The sequence below is a fragment of the Mustela nivalis genome, assembly GCF_964662115.1.
Source record: "Mustela nivalis genome assembly, chromosome: 13".
NCBI lineage: Eukaryota > Metazoa > Chordata > Mammalia > Carnivora > Mustelidae > Mustela > Mustela nivalis.
Genome location: NC_139032.1, coordinates 90,134,597 through 90,153,515, shown reverse-complemented (window position 1 = coordinate 90,153,515; position 18,919 = coordinate 90,134,597). Strand labels below are relative to the sequence as shown.

At 55.6% G+C, this 18,919-nt stretch overlaps 1 protein-coding gene across 1 annotated transcript in view; it reads right to left on the bottom strand.

Moving 5' to 3' along the window:
* Positions 1-1,081: 1,081 nt before the first annotated feature.
* Positions 1,082-18,919, bottom strand: part of ABO (ABO, alpha 1-3-N-acetylgalactosaminyltransferase and alpha 1-3-galactosyltransferase) — a 28,548-nt gene continuing 10,710 nt past the window's right edge. The window contains exons 4-9 of the mRNA XM_082696137.1: positions 16,702-16,752; positions 15,941-15,982; positions 15,481-15,528; positions 14,608-14,643; positions 13,436-13,564; positions 1,082-7,374 (exon numbers count right to left, since the gene is read on the bottom strand). Coding sequence (XP_082552263.1) covers positions 6,687-7,374; positions 13,436-13,564; positions 14,608-14,643; positions 15,481-15,528; positions 15,941-15,982; positions 16,702-16,752 — 994 coding nt within the window. The 3' untranslated portion in view covers positions 1,082-6,686. The remainder of the gene's footprint in view (positions 7,375-13,435; positions 13,565-14,607; positions 14,644-15,480; positions 15,529-15,940; positions 15,983-16,701; positions 16,753-18,919) is intronic.

Sequence of the window (18,919 nt, the reverse complement as noted above, 5' to 3'; positions counted from 1 at the left end):
CCGCCCCTGATCTCGGCCCCGCCCCTGGCCCTGTCTGTGGGCACCAAGCCCGGTCCCTGGTGGAACACAGAGCCCAGACCCCTGCTCCGCCCACCCACCGTCAAGGTGGAACCAGGCGTGGGCGGGACCGTGCCGCCCTCCGCCCGCAGAACGCTACCCCCCACCCCTGGCAGCCCCCCGCGATCCCACCCAACGTGGGTTCCCCATTTCCCAGATCCTAGGACCCCTCCGTGGCCTATGGATGCTGACTGAGTGCCCCTAGGTGCCTAAGCGGCTGCGCCCCAAAAAGTCTGGGCCGTGATATGGTGTCCCTCTTGTGTGTGTGGGGGGGGGTGGGGGTTGCAGGAAGGGACATTCTGAGGACGGGCAGGATAACCACCATAGCCCACTCCTCTCCAGAGCACTGTTCCAGAGGCTTCCTCCCAGTCTGCAGAGCAATGTGGTAGGAGCTCCTGGGATTCTCCTGCCACAGGTGAGGAAGCTGCGACTCAGGGAGCGGAGGCACACCTGAGGGAGGAGGACTCACCTGCCCTCCTGCCTTGCTCAGTCCCAGAACTTCCTTACTCCCCGCTCTACTCAGCTCAGCCAGGATCTTTCCTACCAGAATGTCACCTCCCCTGTGCTCCATCAGGGAGCAGAGCCCTCCGGAAGCCCAGGGTTCTGGGCCTGACACTCCTCTTTCTCACTCTCTGCCCCTGTCCCCTCCCTGTCTCCAGGCAGATGATGACATTCCCCCTGGCTTTAGCAGACGACACCTCCCTAAGGCTCTCCAGTACTGTAGGGACACCTGCACACAGCCTCAGCTGGTCTGTGCTGTGTCCCCAGTGGCCCCCTCTTCCCCAGCTGTAAGGCAAGAAGGGAACATACAAAGGAGCAGCCCTCCAGCTGTGGCTCGCGAGGGAAACTGGGACACCAACGCAACTCGGACACAGTGGGACAGGGTCGCTGGTCATCTGGAGGCTGCTGCGGCAAGCAGACGAGACGCTAAAATACCGAAATGCCACCAAAGGGTGACCCCAGACATGGAAACAAAGACTCACAAGTGTCATCACAGGAGGAACACACAATGAGAAAAAGCGGGGACAGAAGAGATGGCGGCCGGTGCCTTTAATAGCGAGGCAGGGGAAAAGAAAGTCACGGTGAGTGCAGGGGAGCACACAAAGGGTCACAGCAGAATGATTAGTTTGATGGAACTAGAAAGCTCAACAATTGATGCGAACAGAAATCAGGATCTAGGATGGCAAATATAAGCCCGAAATGTATGGATGATCCCAAGTGTGAAGAGCTTCGATGGTCCTGGTAGGAGATAAAGAGGCGTCGATCGTGTGACATGCATTTTAAAGAAAAATAGTTACCTGACAGCTTGAAAAACATTAGCAAGGAGCCAAAATATTATAGGAGAAGGTCCATCAAGAAAATCAGGTGTGTGGGGCGCCTGGGGGGCTCAGGTCTGGATCTCCACATGGGCTCTGTACTCCGCGGGGCGTCTGCTTGAGATTCTCTCTCCCTCTGGTCCTCCCCTTTCCGATACATAAATAAAATCTGTGGTTTTCTGGAAAAGGCATAGCTCCGGAGACCTGAAGAGCTCAGAGCTCATCAGTCACCTCCCTGGCTGGGGAGGAGGGAGGGACAGGCAGAGCACCGGGGATCCTGGGGGACAGTGAAACTCCTCTGTCCGATGCCGTCTGGCAGGTGCACGTCATTCTCTATGGCCCCAAACCCATGGGGTGTACAACACCAAGAGGGACCCCTCATGGAAACCACGGACTTCATGTAACGTGGGCGCACCGAGAGTGTCTCCCATGTCGAATATGACAAGTGCCCCACACGAAGACAGGAGGTCAGCGCTAGGAAAAGTTGTGCTGGAGGGAGGGGCGCAGCCGGCGAAATGTCCGGTGTGCTCAGTCCTTCTGGGCGTCTCAGACTGCTCTGAAGACATAAAACCCATTGAAGCAAAGAGGCAGTAGACACAGAGCATTGGAACAGAAAAGCTGACTGAACCCATGTTACGGGTCGAGTAATGCCCCCCACAAAATACAGCTTGATGTCCTAAGCCCTGGCACCCGTGAACACGACTCGATGTGGACTAGGGGCTTTGTGGGTGCAGTCAAGACACAAATTAACGTGAGGTCATAGCGGAGTCGAGTCGCTCATGACCCAGGATGACTGATGGGCTCACCAGCAGGGGAGAGAAGCGCAGAGGACAGCAGCCGCAGAGAGACGGAGCAGGGAAGCTGCGAGCCCAGGAAGACTGAGGGCGGGCGGCCACCGCCGGGTGCTGGGAGATGCAGGGAGGCTTCTTCTACCCCGAATCTCAGAAGGACCGAGGCTCTGCCGACACCGGCATCCCAGACTTCCAGCCTCCAGGACTGGAGAGAGCAAATTTCCGTTGTTTTCAGCCACTCGGCTCTGGTGCTTGGCTACGACAGTCCTCAGACGCTAATGCAGCCCCACCACCGAGTGTGCTGTGACTGACACACGCGGAGAGTCCTGGTCCTCTTATCTGGCATCTCATCCACATCCGTTACACATGAAATAGGCCCGGCAGTTGTGTACACCCTCCACCGCCTATCCCTGCATGAAAAACATCCGTCCCCTCCATGAAGTCCCCTGGTGCCCCGTGTCCAGACGAGCACCGCCACCTCCCTCCGTGGCAGCCCCTGTCTGGGATCAGTCACCACAGAGGGGTATCGCCCCCGCTTGGCTAGGGCCCGTGGAATCCGACTGCCTGTGCCCTCCCGGGTCTGGTCTCCCACTCAGCATGGCGTCCTGGAGACTCATCTGCGTTCCTCAAGCGCGTGCGACCCATTGCGTCTCTGAGCTGAGGAGTTCTCCAGTCAGGGAACGTCCCACTTCGCTTGCCTGCCCTTCTCTTGGTGGACATCCGAATTGTCTCCGGTCTGGGGCTTTATCAAGAAGGCCGATCGAAACATTCCTATACAAGTCTTTGTGCGGACATGTGTTTTCAGGTCTCTTGGGCAAATACCGGGGAGTGGAACTGAGGGTTTCCAGGGTGGGTGTGTGTGAACTTGCCCAGAAAGTGCCAGTCATTCTCCGGAGCGCTTGTACCATTTTGCCTCCATTCTTTGCAAATGCCCACAACAACGTTTCGAATGATCCATCAGTAAGCCATAAAAGAAGCTCAACACACTCCCCAGAGTTAAAATTATGCACTTGCTCTATGCTTGCTATGAAACTATACATCCAGAAACACACAACTAAAAGATTGCAACAGGAATCACAACCGACTCTTGGAAGTTTTAAGATTTCTTTTAAATAATTCTGAGTTAAAGAGGAAATAAAGCAGACTGTTTGGAAAGGAATGACAATGTGGACGAACCAACCAACAACAGGGTAGAGGCTTCTTTCAACAAATGAAATAAAGCAGATAATCCTGGAAACTCACGTAAAAAGATCAGAAAGGTGGAGAAAGAAAGCACAAAGAAACAGCATTAGCGATAAGACAGTATGATTTTAGATTACAGAGATTGAACGTTACTGTAAAGCTTAAATCCTCTTCTTTTTGCCAACAAATCTGAAAATCAACGTGTGAGGTAGACAATCCTCCGAGAGAATGTAAATGGACACACTTGACTCAGGAAGTAGAACACCGGAATGCGACTCTAGAAGGAACTCATGTGCCACAGAAGGAACCAGAAGAGCCCACCAGGTGTTAGCGCCATCGGTGACAGTAGGCTCCGCGGGCTTTCTGAGCAAAAACAAACCTCGAGATGATCCAGATATCCCAGAGCATAGAAAATAACGTTCTGAATTCAGTCTCCCAGACCATCTGGACCACGATAGCACAGTCTGCTGAGAAGACCCCAAACGACCCCCTTAGATGGGTCCTCCGGGTGACTACGGACAGAAGGAAGAAGAAACCAAAATGGCAGAGTGACGCACCGCCACCGAGTAGGGCCAGTTCCAGATCTGGGAGGGGAATGAAGCCCAGAAATAAGGATTTTGCATTTACAAGTCACGCACATTAATAATAAAGAGAGAAATTATATGATTCTCACAGTAGACTACAAAAAGATTTGACCCAACTCAAAATCCACTCCTGATTTAGCGGGAAAAACTACAGTTTTCATTAAGCAAGACTAGAGGGAAACATTCTCAGCGTAACAAGAGAGGGTGCCAGGCAGCAACCACAGGCAGAGTGTCCTGCGCGGAGTCCCCAGTGACGCTCCACTTCAAGTAAGGAAGGCAACAGGGATGCGCCAGGCCAGCCACGGAGCCCCGCGGAGCACTGTCTGCAGGTGACTCTGGCTGGACACGGCCCGGGGGGCTAGTCCCGAATCGTCATTTCACAGAAGACCAAAGAGTGCAAACTGTGTGGACCAGAAGCCAGGGGGTGTGCAGGGCAGCGTGCTCCGAGCCACGAGAACAGTGGACAAGAGGGAGAGAGAGAAACTGAACCAAAGATGAAAGAAATGGGGAAGCTCCAATTGTTTTTCTTCAATCTCAAGAACTACTTTCTTCATCAAGTGATTTTTGAAGGAAGTGTTAGGAGGGAGCTGGACAGGTAGGTCGTCAGGCCAGAGTCCACAACAAGAAAATATGGAGTCAGGATGGCTAAGATCAAGCAGCGCTAACATCCCATTTTACGGCTTAGACAGGACCTAACTAACATTCTGCTTTATACCTTTGCAGAAATGACTTCAGCAAAACATCCTGAACTAAGGCAATTAACCACAAGGCATTTGTCCCTATCACGGGCAGGGGGCAGTTAAGACATAAGCCCCCAGATGTCAGCAAAAAAGGACCATCAACACATTGACATTAACCTAACAGGGGACAGATATGTGACCAAAGCCCGAATGGCAGGACTCAACAAGCCCTGACTGCTTAAGATAGTTTTGCACAAGAGCTCATAAAACCCCCTAAAGTTAGAAACTCTAGGGGCAGCCCCCTCAGAGCCCCCGCCTCTGGGAGGTTTACACGCTTGCTCAATCTACTTTGCTTTGGTGTCCACCACTCTTCATCGGGTCTGCCTCGTCATTCTCAGAAGCTGCGGGACCAAGAGCTGCGGGCACTAAAGGCAGAGAATTCCTGCAACAGAAGGATCCTGTGTGTTGTGTTCTGTGAGCTCTCAGCTGCTCAGAACGGGGGGCTGGGCACACACGGAGGATGGTCTGCAGAGATGGGGGCGGAGCGGGGGCAGGTGCACCAGCACAGGGGAAGCACCTGCGGCCGCCAGCATGGGCCAGGCGCTGGGGGCGAGGAAGCGGCGGTCTCCCTCCAGCCTCAGGAGGACCCAGCCCTGGCTTGTGAGCCTTCCCGCGGACTGCGCTCCTGAGGCCACCTCCAGCAGCCAGCGGTAGTGCTGCTCAGCTGGGCGCAATACTTTTGAAAACTCCAGCCAGGGAGTCGGGGAAGCGTCTGACTCTTTATTTCGGCTCAGGTCCTAATTTCAGGGTCGTGAGATGGAGCTCCCAGCCGGCCTCCACACAGGAGGAGCCTGTTTAAGATTCTCTCCCACTGACCCACCCCGCCTCTCACTTGCATGCTCTCTCTCTCTCTCTTTCTCTCTCAAAAACATAAATTAAATAAATAAAAACTCCAGCAGGCTCCTTTCTGCAATTTGACAAAAGATGTAAAAGTGACATGGAAATGCAACAGCCGAGAGCCATCAAAGTACTCGTGAGGAAACAGGCGGGAGGGCGTGCGGCCCGGACGGAGGCTGGACTACGGGCCTCCAGTAACTAAGACGGGGGTTATGGCCACAAGCCCAGACCCACAGACAGACCCAGGCCCATGGGGACGGGCGACACTAGGAGGCCGATGATATTGCAAGTCAGGGAAAAGACCTTTCCTCTAAGTTTCCAAATGGGTTTTCAATCAGTGGTGCTCAGATAATGGTTATCCAGAGACAGGAAAATTAAATCAAATCCTGACATTAAAAGCACACACAAATCAGTATCAGTAGATTAAAGACCTAAGTGTGAGGCAAAAACATAAAACTTCTGGACACTATCTTCTAACAGAAGACACTATCTTCATGATTTTGAAGCAGGAAAGGAGTTCTTAAATTCACCCATGTGAAAAGAGTTATAGTAGCAACATAAAAACCAGAAGAAGAGATTCTTAGCTCGTGTCTGAGAAAAGTACTAACACCTTAAGCAATAACAAACTCCCACAAATCCGTAAGAAACAGAAAAACAACCCAAAGCCACCAGCTACCGATACACACAAACCAAACCCAGAAGCGTGCTTTCAGGCTGGGCCTCACCCATTGTCTGGGAACAGCGCCGGGCTTTGAGGGGTCATGTTTCGAGAGTCTCTGGGCATCAGGCACTGTGTGGGTACTGGTGTGTACAAAGAAGAGATCCTCACCTCTGCCCTCAGGAGCCCACATTGTGAGGACCAAGACCAGTGGGAAATGGAGGCCGAAGGGCAGGGCTCGGCCAGGAGGAGACGCTCTGGGCTTCACAGAGACACAGCGAGGAGCCGCGCATCTCAGTGGTAGGAGGAAGAGTCGATCAGAGAAGGCTTCCCGGGGACGGCGACCTTGCAGGCACCTTGAAGGACAGCCCGGTTTATACTGAGGATGAAGGGGGAGCCTCCCGGGGAAAAGGACTCCGAGACCCAGGCGCTCAGGACAGCACCACATCCCCCGTGCCTTCCCAGGGGAAGCCCTGCTAAGGCGGCCGCCTTGTCGGGAGACATCCCGGGCCCCGGGCTCCTCAGTGGCGGATTTCGGCGTGATTCTTGGGCACCGCCACGTAGCGCAGTCTCTTGAGGTAAGGCGGCCTCTGCAGCATCTGTTCGTCCCACAGGTACTCCGGGGACAGCACCTTGGTGGGCTTGTGGTAGAGAAGGTACCTGTTCAGGTGGCTCTCGTCATGCCACACGGCCTCGATCCCATTGGCCTGATCGACCACCATCGCCTGGTGACAGGCCGAGGTCAGCCGGAGAACCTCGGCCACTGACCCCCCAAAAAAGCCTCCTGCGTAGTAGAAGTCACCCTCGTCTCTGGGAATGTAGGCTTGGGACTGCGGCCGGCGCTCGTAGGTGAAGGACTCGCGGGCCGCCCTGAAGAAGCCGGGGTGCAGGGTGCCGAAGAGGGGGGACAGGATCTCCACGCCCACCTGGTCGCTGAACTTCATGTCCACGTCCATGCACACCAGGTAGTCCACCTCGCGGAGGAAGCGCTGCTGTGAGAAATTGCTGATCATCTCCATGCGGTGCATGGACACCTCCTGCCAGCGCGCATAATTCCGGACCTTGAGGACCACCAGCTGCCTCCCTTCGGCGAGGGGCACGTTGGGCACATCGGCTGGCCGGTCGGTGAAGATGTAGTAGGTGACCCTGTGTCCCACCATGAAGTACCTCTCCGCCGTCTGCAGGAACAGCTCCAGGAAGACCACGTACCTAAGAGCAACGACAGCACCGCAGAAAGAGACGGTGGGCATCACACAGACCAAACAGCCACCGAAGAACAGGCGAGCGTGAGCAGCTTATGGCACCACAGCCACACCTCGAGGGCACCCTGCTCAGTGAAATCAGCCAGGGGCGCCGTTCAGGCGCTTCCTGATCGCACTCGCACGGGCATCTAGAATGGGCAGATTCATAGAAACACGCAGCAGGAGGCGGGTGCCAGAGGCTGGGGGCGGGGACACAGGGAGCCAGAGTGTAAGGGTACAGAGCTTCATTCTTCCCAGAGGAAAATGCTTGTGAAGGTGGGCAGGTCCTTTCCTATTGATCACGTAGCCTCAACCATAAGGTATTTTCTTAATCCATGAGATTGGCAAAAATTCAAAGGATGGGTAACATCTAATGACCAGTCTCTCCCAACTAAGGACCCACCAATGGCTTCTTCTCCTTAAAAAAGAAAATGCGAATCAAGATCCTACAGTGGTCTACCAGACCATACAAGGTCTGCCCCTGACCTCGGCTCCTTCCGGCTGTCCTGCTGTGCTCACCCCTGCCGCACCTTGCACCCTCTGACTGGTGCCCGGAACCGCCCGTGCCCCATAGCTCCTCCTGCTGGCAGCAGCACAGGTGCAAGCCGACGGGAAAACGCAGCGGGCTGTGCACCGGACCCGTACATTTTTCCAGGTGGAAATCAGAACTCAATAAAAAGGAGCGAATAAGTCCACAAAGAAATGTGCAAACAAACCTCTCTCCACCCCTGACCCAGCTTGACCTGTTTTAGAGCCCAAATGACCATGGAGCATATTTTGTATTTGTGTTTTACTTGTTCTTCTGTCTTTTCCCACTAGACTACAGCTCCATGAAAACAGGGCCTTCACCTGTGTGGGTAACTGCCTTATCCCTACAGTCCACACACAGTGAGTTTGCAGGAAAGACCTTGGTAACAGATGAGAAAGTGGCTACTTCGCTGTGTGGTTGAGGGCAAGGGAAGGCAGGTATTCTCGTATGCCACTAATGAAAAGACCAATTTTTATAATCCTTTCAGAGGGCATACGAGAAAATATATCAACACTTTAAAGATTTATTTATTGAGAAAGAGTTTGTGGGGGTGGGGGAGGAGCAGACTCCCCGCTGAGCACAGAGCCCAATGTGGGGCTTGATCCCACAACGTTAGGTCATGACCCGAGCCAAAATCGAGAGGTGGACGCCCTACTGACTGAGAACCACCAATATACCAAAGCTTTAAATGTGCCCATTCTCCCCCAGATTCACTTCCAGGACTCCTCTCCACAGATTGGCTCATATGTCGGAACAAAGACCCAAGTATAAAGGTTTACAGGCGACTCGCATCACAAAATTCTGTGGCACATGCAGAGTGGTCAGAACCTCCCTAGATGGTGGATGGGGATATAAAATAGTACAACCAATATGCGAACATATTGGGAATGTTTTACAATACTATACATGATTTTGACCTAGGACTGAGCAATTCCACTCCTGGATGTTCGATCAAGGAAAACTATAATGTACATCCACAAAAGATCTGTCCGACTATCCATATTTATTCATAATGTCCAAAACCTGGAAACGGGGTGTCGGGCAAAAGAAAAATGGGTTAACCAACGACAGTACACCCACGCGATGGATGGAGTGCTGCGCGACAAAACAGAGCTGCTGATGCATGCAAAACTGCGGTAAATCCCCAAGGGATGATTCTGAGTGAGGAAAGACAACACTGAACAGTATGTACTTTACAATTCCATCTTAAAGAGTGGGGAAAAAAGTCAAAACACTCCTGCGGGGGAGGTAGGAGGGGGAGGCATTGGCTGGGAAGGGGCCCGAGGGAACTTCGTGAGGGCTGGTGGGAATGGCGTATGAGTAGAAAGGATTCTGGTTACACAACTATATGCATTTGCCAAAACTCAGCAAACCTTTGTGTATACAATTTACCTGGAAAGAAGGAAAGCCACCAACGCATCTCGAGTTCTAGTTGATGATCACTGCTGATGTCCCGGATTCACCTTCCGTGTATATCAAAAGCAGTAAGAACTGACAGGTGGACAGAAGGGTGACAGGTGGGCAGATGAGCGATCATGCCAGCATAATAAAATGTTCCTCGCAAAGCTTACAGATTTATGGGAAACCATGAAAAGAAAGAGTGTATGCAATATGGGAATCCCAAAAGGAGAAAAGAACGAGAAAGGGACAGAAAATGCATTTAAAGCAATAATGGCTGAAAACTTCCCAAATGAGCCAGGGACATCCAGATTCATGAGGCTCAAAGGACCCCAAAAAAATCTGAACCTGAAAGGAATTAGAGAGAGATACATTAGAATTAAATTGCCAGACGTCAAAGACAAGGAGGGCGCCTGGCTGGCTCAGTTGGAAGGCGGTGAGGCTCTTGATCTTGGGGTCGTGAGTTCGAGCCCCACATTGGGAATAGCCATTACTAAAAAAATGAATAAACCTTAAAAAGTCAAAGACAAGGAGAAAAATGTCAAAGTAGCAAGAGAAAAATAAAGTCACCATGTATAAGGTAACCCTTCTCTGAAGACTACGGGAAGCTTTCTCAACAAAACACTGCAGGCCAGGCGAGAGTGAGAAGACGTATTCAGAATACTGGGGCACCTGGGTGGCTCAGTCGGTTGGGTGTCTGACTCTTGATGTCAACTCAGGTCGTGATCTCAGGGCTGTGGGATCAAGCCCCTCGTCAGGAGCCTGCGTAAGATTCTCTCCCTCTGCCCCCCCTTCCCACTCCCATGCTCTCTCCTTCTCCAAAAAACAAAAACAAAAGTAAAAATATTGAAAGAATCCTACCCCAGCAAAGCTGCTTTTCAGAAACAGAGAGATAAAGCCTTTCCCAAAAAAAGCTGAGGGGGTCTGTCAGCCCCAGCCACGCCTTACAAGAAATGTCCCAGGGCATCCCACTCTTCCAGCAGAAAGAAACCGGTTCCAGTGACTTCCTATGAGCCTACTGATGCATGTAGACAACTCACTGGTAACGGTAAGCGTCAGTCAAAGTAAGACTCCCTAGTGTCACAGCAGTGCATACGTCACTTGCAACTCTTCCTCGAAAGTTAAAAAAAAAAAAAAAACCATAAAAACAAATCGTAACCACAATAATTTTTTCACGGAAACACCATATTTAAAAATGCACAAATTGCAGCATCAATCACCAAACATGCGAGGGGGAGAGGATGAAAACCAGAGCTTATGGAGGCTATTGAAGTCAGGTTGTTATCAGCTGGTTATTGGGAGAAGATATTTTATGTAACCCGACAATCACAGCAGGAAAGCCGGTCACAGACACACAAAAGATTATGGTGAGGGCGTCAAAGCTAAAGAGAAACGAGCAATAAAGGTCCACAGGTAGAAAACCGTGAGCAAACCGGTGAAAGTAAGTCTTTCCCTCTCGATAATTACTTTAGACGTTTCTAAATGTAAAAGGATTCTGCAATCAAGAGACACTGAGTAATAAATGGATATATATATATATATACATATATATATATATTTTTTTTTTTCCCAAAGATCCAACGATATTCTGCCTGGAAGAGACTCACTCTAGCTTTAGACACACAGAGCAAGAGCAAAAAAAACCAAAAAAGCTGTTTCAAGCCAACAGTGTCTCCAAAACGGGGGTAGCTATCCTGACATCAAAGTGGGCTTCGAAGTAAAAATGATCAAACAAGATGAAGAATGTTATGATCTGATGATAAAGTGCTCGATCCCGGACGAAGAAATGACAACTGTAAACTCTTACGCACCCGACATGGGCGCACCCAAACCCATAAGGCAAATACTCACAAAACTAGAAGAGAAATAAGCAGCAATACCGCATTGATTGGGGACTTTAGTAACCCCACTCCCAAGCACGGACAGATCATCCAGACAGAGACGCGGTGAGGAAACAGCATCTTTGAACAATGCTGCAGACCCAGCGGACCTCCCGCACACACCCAGAATGTTCTATCCAACAGCAGCAGAACACACGTTCTTCTCAAGGGCACATGGGACACTTTCTGGGTAGACCATATGTTGGGCCATGAAACAGATGTTAGCAAACTCAAGAAGTTGAAATCAGACCAAAGAAAATGTTCAAATGGCCAGGAGGTCCATGAAAATGCTCAACGTCACTCATCCCCAGAGAAATCCAGTTCAAAACCACAACAAGATGTCACCTCACACCTGTTGAAAGGCGAGTGTCTGCAAGACGGGAGATAACACGTGTTGGTGAGCACATGGGAGAAAGGGAACCCGCGTGCTCCGTTGGGAGGGAAGGCAAACCTGTGTGGCCACCGTGGGAGGCAGTAGGGAAGCTCCTCCACAGTTACAGAGAGAAGGGCCCTGGGGCGTCCGGGGGCTCAGTTGGTTCCGAGTTGGACTCTTGGTTTGGGCTCAGGTCCTGCTCTCAGGGTGGTGAGACTGAGCCCGCATCGGGGTGTCCGTCGGGCCCTGTGCTGAGCCAGGATCCTGCTTGGGTTTCTCGTTAGCTCTGACTCTCCTCTGCTCACAATCTTTGTCTCTCTCAAATAAATAAAATCTTTTTTTAAAAAAAGATTTTATTTATTTATTTGACAGATGGAGATCACAAGTAGGCAGAGAGACAGATAGAGAGAGGAGGAAGCAGGCTTGATCCCAGGACCCCGGGATCATGACCTGAGCTGAAGGCTTAACCCACTGAGCCACCCAGGTGCCCCAAATAAAATCTTAAAAAAAAAAAAAAAAGAACTGCCCGAGGATCCAACAATCCCACTTCTGGAGGCATAGAGGTAGGTGACAGAGACAGGGATCGGGACAGAAGATCAAAGCTGTATCTCCAAGCGACAACTTCTCTCCCATGTGTGCTGCGTCATCGCTTACCAGAGCCAAGACACGGAAGGTACCGAAGTGCCCATCAGCAGCTGACCGGACACACAAGGCGTGTGCGCATGACATGCGTCACTCCACCACGATAAATAAAACAGCCCTGCCATGTGCAGCAACAGGCTTAAAACCTGAGGCCACAAGGCTCTATAACATGGGTCAGGCAGACGGACGAACACCGTACAACCTCACCCGCACGCGGAACCTAAGAAAACCTGACCCACGGCAACAGAGAACTGGCGAGCGGCTAACTAGAGGCAGGACAGCAGGACTGGGAAGTGGTGCAGGGGCTGCACCGTAGAATCTTCCAGACGGAGGACGGGTAAGTTCTAGGAACGAGACACGCAGCTGCGACGGCAGCTAACATGCTGTGCCCACGCCCGTCAAATCACCGTGCCGTTCGCTCACTCTGCACCTGCTCGAAGTGACGTGTCCGTTATAGGCCAATGACACTAGGGAGAGTGTCATTGGCCTATAACGTCGGGGTGTCGGCGGCCGGACGTGCACACGCTCCCGGGACACTTCCTGCCACTCGGCCGCACGGTTAGGTGTCTCGTGCCGCGGTGTTGTTTGTCACAGCGCCGCGTGGGCCTCTGCAAAGCAGCCCGAGCCGGGCAGGGCACCCGGGCTGGAGAGCGGGCTGCCCACCAAAGGAACGAGGATGGTCCCCCGGCGTCCGAGGGCAAAGGCGCCCGAGCAGCGGCGCGTGAGGGTGAAGATGTGCTTCGTGAGACACGAGGCGGTTTGCAGAGCAAACCAGCCATCCCAAAGCCCTGCCTGCAGCCTGGAGGGCTCGGATCCAGCTGGGCCCCCGCCCCCCGGTAAACCCGCCGAGGCCAACTAGGAGACGAAGCCTCGGGTGGCGTGTCTGGGACGGGTTGGGGCGACAGAGCAGCTGCTGAGGGGCTGGGGGGATTCGGCTCCCGGCCCGGCGGCTGGCCCCCGCGGGCGGTCAGTGGAGGCTACCCGCCCTCAAAGGCCGGCGCTCTGAGCTCTGGGGCGGGTGACTCTCGGGTGTGCGGCTGCTAATTCGAGCAGGGGTGTGCCTAGCGGCCCCTGCAAGTCCCACGGAGTTCACCTGCACCCCAAGCCACCCCTGCCTTCCTGCCCCCCAAGAGCATCTCATCCTGGAAAAGAGCGACACCTGGTGACACGCGCCCCTCTTCAGCACGGCTGCCCAGACCTTCCTTACTTTTTGATGGCGAACACGGTCAGCCCGATGGTGGTGTTTCTGAACTGCGCATCCAGCACGGTCGAGTCGAAGACCCCGTCCCAGACGATGGGAGCAAACCAGGGGGTCATGACCAGCACGTCCGCCCTCCTGGGGGAAGAGAGCTGCACGGGTTAGAGCCGGGCGTGGACAAGCGCGGCGGAAGGGAAGGGTTTGTCCAGAGGGTCACCGTGTGGGAGCAGCAGAACGAGAAGCAACAGGACCCCAACCTGCAGCCCTGAGCCGTGACACTCCCGCCCCTCACTGCCCTTGCTTGGAGTGTGTCCTGTGCACCCGCCGGGGGCCGGGTCCCACGGGACACTCCTGCTGGGAGGCTGCCACCCTGATTCTGGGGGGGAGCTGCATCTCCGTGAGGCAAGAACTAAGCCCCTTTCCCAGCAGATGGTAGAGTTTACATCCTGGAGGAGGCTTTAAATCTGGGGGTGCCGAGTGCTTCAAACCCAGCGTGTTCCCCCTACAGCCCATCTCTCTCCAGAGCGGTCACGTGTCATGTGCTCGTGGCCTCACGGGGCTGGTGGCTCCAGAATGTCCGGGAGAGGCGGGTGCCGCTTCCAGAAGGGCAGCGTGCGTCTCCAGCTCTCCCGGCGGGGAGGAACCGCGGCGGGGCTGGATCCCGCCTGCCTCTCCCCAGCTGCGGGGCCTCGGCATGAACCTTCACCTCTCTGAGCCTCAGTTTCCCTGCTTGTACGGCGAGGGCTGACCAGGGAGGCCTCTGGGTGACCTTCCTGTCTGAGGCCCCCGCGACGGGCTGCCGCGCTGTCTTGGGCAGAACAAGCAGGAGCCGTGGGCGCGGGCGCCGGCTCCGGAGGCCTGGCTGTGGGGACTGGCCCGGAACTGTGGTCCCTGTGACACCGGCAGCCTCGGAAAGACCTCAGGGCCCAGCCTGCGCAGGCCCCTGTCCCCCGTCCCCATGAAGAAATAAGAGGACACGCATGGCACCCGGGACCAAGGACGAGAGGAACCTTCCCTGGCCCCGGACCCAGGATCCATGAACCCGGCCCCCGTGAGACAGTGCGAGGAGGGAAGGAAAGGCCAGGAGAGGCCACGGCCCCGGAGAGGAGCCAGGCACCGGCGAGCCCGCGGCGTCGGTGACAGGGAACCGAGGGCCGGGCGGCAGGGACTCGCTCACTTACGTGGGATTGAGGACCTGGGCCTTGGGGTAAGCCAGCCTGCGGAGGAGAGGTGCGTCAGGGACAAGGGACGGGCACACCGAGACACTGCGCGGAGCCCGTCAGTCTGTGCCCGCAGCTGCAGGGTGCCGGCCTCCCCGTCCAGCTGGCCTGCTCGGTGGCAGCCGGCATCCAGCCCCAGGCCCCCACCCCCTCCTGCGGGCCCGCCTCCCTGCTCCCTCCCCCCTTCCTCCCCTGTTCACTCCCAGACCCCCACGGCGCTGCCCACCCAGCCATAAGGATGCTTCAGGCTTCCCGGGGGTACAGGGATGAGGCTAACGCCCCAGCAAAGGGAGGGGCCGCCCCTCACGGTCTGTGAGGACTGCTGAGGTTCTAGATCCCCGCACCTCCTCCTCTCCCTGGGCGCTCTAAGTTCTCACACGGGTCTGCCTCATTGCGGCTGAAGTCCCGGGTCCTGCTCTTACCTGCGGGCTGGGAGCATGAGGGCCGGCCCGGCCCACCCCATCCACCCCTACACTGCTGGCATCTCCCTCACGGCCCTACCCAACACCCACCCACTGGCAGCCTCCTCGGTCCCCCAGACCCCGATGACCACAGCCTCCAGTTTTCCCCTGAGCTGAGTCCCCCACAAGTGCCACACCTGAGCTGGGGTGGCCACAAGGCCTGAGGTCAAGAAGAGACTCCCGTGACTCCCACCATCGAACGTCTCCCCCTGTTTTGCTTTGACCCTCATTCTCCTGCTCTGCCCGGGTCCCCTGTCCTTCCTTCCCTGTGAACCAGCCTTGGGAGGGGCTGACGGGTGACGGAGGGGAGGGAGGCTCCTGCTCCCTTACTTGGAAAGAGACACAGAAACAGCCGAAAGAAGTGTCGCCCTACCTGGGTACCTCAGGGACTCTGCAGGTGTCCCGGTGGCAGTCACTTTCGCTGAGAGAAGAAAACAGTCCTCAGAGCCCAGGGCCAGGTCCCGGGAGAAACGCTGCCAAGCCAGACGGGCAGGACTCCTGCAGGGGCCCCCACGCATGGCCCCTGCAGAGGAAAGCTCCCGTGTGAGGCAAAGCTTAGGCCGTGTGGCCAGGCGAGAAGAGTAGGCGTCCGCCACAGGACAGAGGGGCCCTGGACACGCTGGCCTTGTCTGGGAGCTGGGGCGCAGCTCCGCCCAAGCGGCCTTCCCACCGGAGGGGGACAGCAGCCCGGGGAGAGCCCCTCCCTGCAGGGAGGCGGTGCGGAGACCAGAGGGTAGAAGCTGGGGTGCCCGGGGGGCCCCTGGAATCCCCAGGAACCTGGCAACAACCCCCAGGACCTCCCGACCCTGGGAGCCCAGCTCCCCGCCCCTCACCTGGATGGCTTCGGCTGTGGGACCGCAGGGTGGTCATCCTGGCTGCGGAGAGGAAAGGCGTCAGCGCACGAACAGCAGCGACCGCGAACACTTAAGGGGGGCACCCCGGGCGAAGGGGAGGAGCACACCCCTGCCCCCATCCCTGCGGACCCCAGCCAGCCCCGTGAGGCCGAGGGAGGCCCGTCTCGGCGAGTGGAGAGGGGCCATCCCTCAGAGGCGGCTCTCCCTCGGCCCTGCAGGCGGGGGCCTGCTGCAGAGCCCCCCGTCCATCCATCCTGCCTTCCCTGGACAGAGGGGGAAGAGCTGGGGTGGGGACTTGGCTCCCTCGCGCTGCTGGCTGGGAGTGCTCGCCTCCCCTGCCGGCGGCCAGCCAGGAGAAATCAGCTCCGAGAGGACAGCGGGGCCTCCCCTGCCTGGGCCCTTGTGGGGTCAGAGGGTGCCCCATCCCCGGTTGGCCCCACTGACGCAGCTGGAGGGAGGCCGGAACCAGCGCGCCGTCCCTCCCGGATTCCCGTGCATCCGCTGGGCCGCGAGTTAACTCCGTGACCGTGACCGCGTCTGCTCCGACAGAGGTCAGAGCCCCGCCCTGTCCTTTGTCACGGTTTGAGAACACACGGTGGAGGGAGGAGCTCGGAGTCACCCTGGGAACCGAGGGCCTCTTTGGCTATAATTACCTCGAGTTTGATACATACGTGTATTTCTACTTCGGTTCTAGATCTTTCTAGAAGGAACCACCCTGACTCCAAAGACTCCGCCATTACCTTTGAGATGCTCCTCTCTGCCCCCATCCGGGAATCAGCCTGAAAACATTGCTGGGGACAAACAAAGGTGAGAAGCTGAGTCTTCTCCGGGCCGGGCACAGACCGGGCTGAGACTTGCACACACGTACTCTGAGCCTTTCGGCCTCTGGCTCCTGAGGGAATGGACGTGGGGCCCAAGCAGAGCCCTGCTGACCTCCCCGCCGCGCGCCCTGCCAGGCGACCGGGCCATTATAACCCTATCCTATCACCACAGTCACCCATAGCTTGGATGGGGACCCCGGCATCAGATTCACCTAGATGCGACCCCAGGCCCCGCACAGCCCTGAGCCGTGAGGAGGGCCTGGGTAGAAACCTCTCTTGCGAACCAGCCCCCGGGGGCTCTGCAGGCGCTCTGAACTCAGAGCCCTGCCTCCTCTGTTTTCTAACAAGTCACATAGAGGGCAGAAGCCGAAGGGCAGGTCACCAGCTCTGTGGCTCACCAGCTGAGCGACAGGGCAGGGAGGCAACCTGGGGACGCAGCGGGGGTGTGCCATGTAGCGCTCGTAACCCCAGTCTTGGCGTGACTCGCTCTCCTGCCCTCCCCTCCCCTGCCCTGGCTTCCCCCATCCAAGCACAGCTGGTCCCTCCTCCAAGAAGTTTCTGTGCGTCCCTGTGAAGGGGCCTCCCCCTGCACTGTGGGTGGGATTTGGGTTAGGGGGCCAGTCAGGCCTAACCTCGGCCCCTCCACATGGCCGCCTGGGGGGCAGGGACAGGGCCTGAACCGCCTTGGGGTCCCAGGTACCCAGGCTGGAGCCCCACAGGAGTGGAGGGAGAGAACATGTGAGCAAGACAGGGGTGTCCGCACAGAGGCAGCTGAGCTGATGATGGCAGCTGAAGACGCCGCACGGGGAGAACGGGGGTCTCTATCCCCCGTGGCCTTGCCCACCTCGTGACCTCATCTGCTTTCGGACAGCAGCACCCACCGGTGCAGACGGAAGGGGGGCTCCGATGGGCACAGACCAGACGGAAGAGGTCACGACCCCCCCAGGAGCCTGGGGGCAGACCCCTGGGGAGTCAGAAAGGAGACCTGGCTCCGTCTGAGGCTCTGTCAGTGTGAGACTTTCTTCCTGCTGCCAAATTAGATGGTGATTTTCCCGTCGAAGAATTCTGTCCTAGGATTTATCCTGGTTTGCGTGAATTAAAAAAAAAAAAAAAAAAAGACGTCGAAAGATTTTAAAATCACTCTTTGCATTTTGAGGTCATCTTTTAAAAATGTAAGTCTTCATTTGAAGAAAGAACTCTTATTGTGAGCTCTTGAAAAGTGCCCTAAAGTATGGGCTTATTCACATCAGGATGGGATTTTTAAGTTACACTCAAACAAAACGTAAAAATTCTACACCCACAGAAAATAGAGGCAAAGTCCAGGCGGGAAAAAATCTGCTCTAAAAGAAAACTTATATCCAGAAGGAAATAATCAGATGAATCTTTTGGTTTCTAAACTTTTACCAGTCTAAAAAAATTAACAAGGCAATGCAGGGTATGTCAAAATGAGGGGAACAGAAGATAAAATGAAATGTAAACATGGAACAATGCAGAGGGAGAGGGAGCTGGACGACTAAGTCAAATGAACCCCTGCATCTAGGTCAAGAAGAGAGGCCAGACCCCTGACCCAGGGTCCCAACCCAGAGCCATCGGGCCGCCGTTCTGGGCACCTGGCTGTCACATCCATTGTGAACAGCAAGGCCAGAGCGGGTGAGGGGTTCAGAGCTGGGTCACAGCAGGAAGCTGCAGGCCATAGGGACACGGGGCTCCAAATTCTTAAAGGCACGACCCGGGAGGCAGCAGGGACTCTCGGCGCTCCCCGGGGTCCTTATGTTATGGGAAGAACAGGTTCTCGCAGTGAGAGGACGCGCTCCGAATCCGACTGCGGGACGGGCTGCTTCCCGAGGGCGCGCCTCTCCTGCTGCATGAAGCTCCAGGGGGACCCGGCTCACCTGCGGGACAGGCCGTGGAGCCAGCTCAGCCCCCGTGACCCCAGCACGACACAGGCAAGCCCCGAGTGGGGGCCAGGGCCCCCGGGAGGACAGCACGGCAGCTCAGGAGGTCCCCCTGCAGCTGGGCAGCCCCCACGTAGTGGGCAGAGGCCCCCTGGAATGTCACGAGCCCCGTCTCTGTTCCACATGAGGCGGCTGCCCTTGTTGCTTAGGCCAGACTCGCTCTAGGAAGCCCCAGCAAGTCT